The sequence below is a fragment of the Gekko japonicus genome, unplaced genomic scaffold, assembly GCF_001447785.1.
Source record: "Gekko japonicus isolate JY-2015 unplaced genomic scaffold, Gekko_japonicus_V1.1 scaffold4731, whole genome shotgun sequence".
In the NCBI taxonomy this organism is placed as follows: Eukaryota; Metazoa; Chordata; class Lepidosauria; order Squamata; family Gekkonidae; genus Gekko; species Gekko japonicus.
The window spans coordinates 35034-41371 of NW_015176592.1; the positions used below are offsets into that span (position 1 = coordinate 35034).

General features: G+C 52.4%; 1 protein-coding gene across 1 annotated transcript in view; it reads right to left on the reverse strand.

Moving 5' to 3' along the window:
• LOC107124130 (aquaporin-7-like) overlaps positions 1-6338 on the reverse strand; it is a 40684-nt gene that overhangs the window by 12577 nt on the left and 21769 nt on the right. The window contains exon 2 of the mRNA XM_015427524.1: positions 1408-1528. Within this exon, the coding sequence (XP_015283010.1) occupies positions 1408-1512 (105 nt within the window). The 5' untranslated portion in view covers positions 1513-1528. The remainder of the gene's footprint in view (positions 1-1407; positions 1529-6338) is intronic.

Below are 6338 nucleotides of genomic sequence, written 5' to 3' on the forward strand. Positions count from 1 at the left end.
GACCAGTGAGGGTCCACCTAGTCCAGCATCCCATGTCACACTTTGGCCAACCCATTCCTCTGGAGGGCCAACAACAGGGCAGAGAGGCCGAGGCCTTCATAAGAACGTCAGAAGAGCCCTGCTGGATCAGACCAAGGCTAGTAGCCAGTGATATTCTCCTCCCATGGATCTATCTATACTTCATCTATGCTCTGCCTTTCTCCTCCGTGGGGACTTGAAACAGCTTATTTATTATTTATTATTTATGTTTTATTTATTTATTATTTATTAAATAAATAAATACATCGTTCTCCTCCCCTCCGTTGTGTCCTCACAACAATCCTGTGAGGTAGGCTAGGCTGAGAGGGTGGGACTGGCCTAAGGCCACCCCACAAGCGTCTATGGCAGGGCGGGGATCCGAACCTGGCTCTCCCAGATCCCAGTCTAAGCATCATACCTCACTGGCTGCCCAGAAGCATCTAGGCAAAGGAGCTCCTTCCTCTGGGTCATCATAACATCCTTCCCTCGAGTCTGGGTGCCACCCACCAGGTGGGGCCTGGAGATCTCCTGGAATTACAACAGATCTCCAGGCAACAGAGATAAGTCCCCCTGGAGAAAATGGCTGCTCTGGAGGGCAGACTCTGTGCCGTTATACACTGCTGGGTCCTTCCTCATAATAATGGATGGCACCATATCCCACTGAAGCCACTCCCCTCCCCAAACCCTGTCTGCCCCAGGCTCCTCCCCCAAAATCTCCAGGAGAAGAAGAAGATGATGAGATTGGATTCATACCCCACCCTTCACTACCCAACGATGTCTCAGAGCGGCTTCGGATCCTTTCCCTCCCCCTCCCCACAACAGACACCCTGTGAGGTAGGTGGGGCTGAGAAAGCTCTTGACAGAAACTGCTCTTTTTCAAGAACAGCTCTTATCAGAACTACGGCTTGCCCAAGGTCATCCAGCAGGCGCAAGTGGAGGAGTGGGGAATCAAACCGGGTTCTCCCAGATTAGAGTCCGCACACTTAACCACGACACCAAACTGGCTCTCAAGAAGAAGAAGAAGAGGAGGAGGAGGAGGAGGCTGGATTTATACCCCGCCCTTCACTCGGAGTCTCAGAGTGGCTTACAAACTCCTTTCCCTTCCCCTCCCCACAACAGACACCCTGTGAGGTAGGTGGGGCTGAGAGAGCTCTGACAGAAACTGCTCTTTTTCAAGAACAGCTCTGCCAGAACTATGGCTTGCCCAAGGTCATCCAGCCGGAGGAGGAAGTGGGGAATCAAACCCGGTTCTCCCAGATTAGAGTCTGCGCACTTAACCACTGCACCAAACTGGCTCTCGCATTTCCCAACCGACACCTGGGCAACCCTAGGAAACACAGTACCCCCGCTATCTACACGCACGTTGAGCAAAGGCCTCTTGGTGCTCACCATTAAGAGGAATGTCGCCAGGGCCTCGGCCAGGGCCTCTCGGACAGTTGCATTCTTGATCGCCAGTCGGCTGGTGAATTTCTCCAGCATCTTCGTCTCTGGCATCCAGGCGATTCAGTCCCTGTTGGAAGGGTAAAATGTCATGCCAGGGCAGAGTACATTATCACTGTACCCTTTGAAACACGCTGTGCCAGCACTTACGGTCCTTTCCCCCCCCCCCACCGCCCTCGACCGACAAGACGATTCTCTGTTTCTGGTTAAAGGCTAACGAACCAATAAAGCAACCGCCCCGTGGTTTTTGTTTTCTCCCTCCCTTTCTTCGTTAACATTTCCTCTTGGCCCGGTGAACGAAAGAAGCTGTCATCCCTGTGATCGGCTCTGCTAGAAGGGAGGACAGACCCGCCTTACGGACCGGACCAGTTTAAGGACTGAAAAGGAAACAACTGCTAAGCCGAGGAGGCTGGATGCACGTTTCTTTGTCCAAGGCCACCCTGTGAGTGGAAACTTCTGTTTGTCGAGCATTCGTTCAGGCGTCAAAGAACAAGCCGGCACGTGGACAGTCCGAAAGTCTTTTTTTGTAACTTTTCAGCACACAGAAAAGGACTTTGGGTTCGGATCCTCCCGGTTTTCCCACTGGAGCGCTTCCAGTCAGGGATCCCCTGAAATTACAGCTCGTCTCCGGCCTAACCCTAACCCTAACCCCCTGGAGATAAGGGATGTTTTGAGGGCTGACTCTGTGGCATTCTACCTCACTGAGGTCCTCCCCAGGCTCCATCCCCAAATCTCCAGGAGTTTACCAGCCTGGATCTGGCAACCCTGCCCCCCCATCCCCCACTGATGGCCAGGGGAACCGGCCAGCCAATGTTCTCTCTAAGCTGTGGAGTCTTGTGAGCAAAAGTTCTACTTTTAACCAGGGGTCATTTCCTGCCGGAGCACACAGGAGCGGAGCTCCAGCAGTAAAGAGCCCAGGGGGTGGGCACATGCAACAAGCCCCGCCCCCTGCTCCCAGCAGCCCTCAGTCGGGCCACAAGGAGCAAGTAGCAGCCAGGTAAGTTGCAGAGCCCCCCCCCCGGCCCGCCTTCAGGTACAAGCTCTCCCTCCTCTGTGAGGGCAGATCTGCGCATCCCCCCCCCATAGCTAGCGGTCCAAAACAGTCCAGTGGCACCTTTAAGACCAAGTTTTATTCAGGCACAAGCTCTCCCTCCTCTGCGAGGACAGATCTGCACACACACACACCCATAGCCAGCAATCCAAAACAGTCCAGTGGCACCTTTAAGACCACGTTTTATTCAGGTACAAGCTCTCCCTCCTCTGTGAGGGCAGATCTGCACATCCCCCCCCCATAGCTAGCAATCCAAAACAGTCCAGTGGCACCTTTAAGGCCAAGTTTTATTCAGGTACAAGCTCTCCCTCCTCTGTGAGGGCAGATCTCCGCGTTCCCCCCCCCAATAGTAGCAATCCAAAACAGTCCAGATGAGCCTGAGTGGTGGGTGTTGCCTTCTGACACACTTCCGGTGATATCAGGGGGTGTGGCATATGCAAATGAGTTATGCTAATGAGCTCCTTCACCTCTTTTTCTACGAAATGACCGCTGCTTTTAACTACTGGCATTAAAGTTGTGAGTGAGCAATCTGGCTGCTGCATAAATTAGTTTGCTCTGGAGCCATCCCTTCCTGAGCGAAGACAAAAATGTGTGAGGCCAGAGGCTGAGAAACTGTGAGCTAGCTCACACTAACTCAGCTTAGAGGGAACACTGCTGCCTACCCTACCAATTCCTCTGTGTTGCTGTAGCCACAATCCTATGTTGCTTCTGTCCACGTAGGTCCCATGATCCGTGGCACAGCCTTCGCCGTGGTCAAAAGGTTTGCCTTCTTTGGCCAATGGAAAAGCTGGCAGGGTATCACCATAGATGGAGAAACAGCAGCTGGTTTCAGAGATATTGTTTGATGCTCACTGTCAGAAGAGACCCGATTCCTTACAACGCAGGGAACAGGATCGCTGATACAAGGCCAAACTCCCTTTCTAACAGAAGTGCGTCCCGCAGAAAGAGAAATAAGGGCAGACACATCAGAGGTAATAAATAAAGCTCAGCTGGATTCATCCAGATCAGAAGTGAAGCAAAGGTCTGGATTGTTTTGGCGGCGTATCACAAAATAATATCGTTAAATCAGTAAAGTTCATTTGCCTCCTAGGTCGTAAAACGGGCGGCAACCTCCTTTTATCAGTTGGTCATAAAACGTATCAGTAAGGGGTGCCGGCTCCAGGTTGGGAAATAGCTGCAGATGTTGGGGGTGGAGACTGAAGGGGGCGGGGCTTGCAGAGAGGGGAGGGACTTAACGGGGGTATAAAGCCACAGGGCCCCCCTTCCAAAGCAGCCTTTTTTCTCCAGGAGAACTGACCTCTGTCACCTGGAGAGCAGTTGTATGCCCAGGAGACCTCCAGTCACTGCCTGGAGACTGGCAACCCTGCATATGATCCCGTTGGGTACCCAGTGCCACCTTGCACCAAATGGCTCCAATTCCTACCCTGTCTATCAAAGCAAGTGGCGTTAAGCAACCTGAAGGTCATGGTAAAAGGTAAAGGTAAAGGTTCCCTTGCTCGAAAGCCAGTCGAGTCCGACCCTAGGGTTGCGGTGCTCATCTCCGTTTCAAAGCCGAAGAGCCAGCGCTGTCTGAAGACGTTTCCGTGGTCATGTGGCCGCCATGACTAAACACCAAGGTGCACGGAACGCTGTTACCTTCCCACCGAAGTGGTCCCTATTCATCTACTTGCAATTTCTTGCTTTCGAACTGCTAGGTTGGCAGGAGCTGGAACTAGAGACGGGAGCTCACTCCGTCATGCGGCACCCGGGTCTCGAACTGCTGAACTACCGACCTTCCATAGCCTGCAGTTCAGCGTCTTAACCACTTGAGCCACCACAGCTCCTGAAGGTCATGGTAGCAACTAGTAAACTTTACACTGGGAACCTTGTATTAAATGCAGATCTACATCTGCGGTGCACCTCTAGAATCCTAGAGTTGGAAAGGGCCCCAGGGTCATCTAGTCCAACCCCCTGCACAATGCAGGAAATTCAAAAATACTTTCCCACACACACACCTGTTCTTCTTGTCCTGGTTCTCCTCCAACAAGGATCTCCAGATTTCAAGACACATTCCGGTTGCCATCTCCAAGTTGGTAAATTCTGGAAGATTTGGGAGCGGAGCTGAGGGCGAGTGGGGTATAATGCTATAGAGTCCACCCTCCAAGGCAGCCATTCTCTCTGGGGGAACTGGTCTCTGCAGTCTGGAGATAGGCTGTAAATTCTGGAAGATCTCCAGGACCTGCCCTGGGGGTTGACAACTCTGTCTAGCCGATGGACCACACCTCAGGAGTGGAGGAGGCAAACATGTTGCACGCCGACATAAATCCGTACCATTCCTATGAGCCCTGTATTGTTTCCTACAGGGTTATTTTGGGGCGGGAACGCACAGGAATGGAGTTCCGTCTGGCTTCAGAGTTGGCCACGCCCACTACAGCCAAAACTTCTGTGTGCAGGACTTCGAGGCAGGAGGGCCGGGGTGGGGACCTTGCCCGGGCTCCCCGCAGTTTGGTGTAGTGGTGTAGTTTGATGTAGTGGTTCAGTGCGCAGTCTCTGATCCAGGAGAACCGGGTTTGATTCCCCACTCCTCCACTTGCACCTGCTGGAGGACCTTGGGCAAGCCATAGTTCTGGTCAGAGCTGTTCTTGAAAAAGAGCAGTTTCTGTCAGAGCTCTCTCAGCCCCGCCTACCTCAGGGGAAGGGGAAGGAGTTTGTAAGCCGCTCTGAGACCCCGAGTGAAGGGCGGGGTATAAATCCAATCTCCTCCTCCTCCTCCTCCTTCCAGAAATACAGCTCAACTCCAGACTACAGTGATCAGTTGCCCTGGAGGAATGGGCTGTTTTGGAGGGTGTCCTCTATGGCTATTGACCAACCCCAAATCTCCAGGAATTTCTCAGTCCAAGGTTGCCAACCATACTCAGGAGCCACGTCCGAGGGTTGGTGAGGAGTGGGACCACAGCAGGGTATAATTGCATAGAACCCACCCTCCAAAGCAGCAGTTTAAGAACATAAGAACATAAGAGATGCCAATGTTGGATCAGGCCAAAGGCCCATCCGGTCCAACACTCTGTGTCACACAGTGGCCAGAAATACCAGGTGCCATCAGGAGGTCCAGCAGTGGAGCCAGGACATTAGAAGCCCTCCCACTGTTGACCCCCCCCCAAGGACCAAGAAGACAGAGCATCACTTGCCCCAGAGCCCCTAGCTATACCTTGTGGCTAATAGCCACTGATGGACCTCTGCTCCATATGCTTATCTAATTCCCTTTTGAAGCTGTCCATGCTTGTAGCCGCCACCACTTCCTGTGGCAGTGAATTCCATGTGTTAATCACTCTTTGGGTGAAGAAGTACTTCCTTTTATCCGTTCTAACCCGACCGCTCTGCAGTTTCATGGAGTGCCCACGAGTTCTTGTATTGTGAGAAAGGGAGAAAAGTACCTCTTTCTCTACCTGCTCTTTCCCATGCATAATCTTATAAACCTCGATCATGCCACCCCTCAGTCGTCTTTTCTCCAAGCTAAAGAGCCCTAAGCGCCTTAACCTTTCCTCATAGGGAAAGTGTTCCAACCCTTTTATCATTCGAGTTTGCTCCAGGGGAACTGATCTCTGTTAAGTCTGGAGATGCGTTGTGATTCCCAAGGAAACTCCAGATACCACTTTGGAGGCTGCCGATCCTAAAATGATGCTGCGAGATCTCCGAATTGTCCCTCCAGAATTTTTCACAGGCCCCCGGGCTCGTGTGCAAGAATAGGTGACCCTGAACTCGGCGCTGTCTCACAGGGTCTCTCTGTCAACGTCTTGGGATTTGGAATCGTCGCGCTAATCAGATTGTCCGGCTGATCCCTTCCCATTCC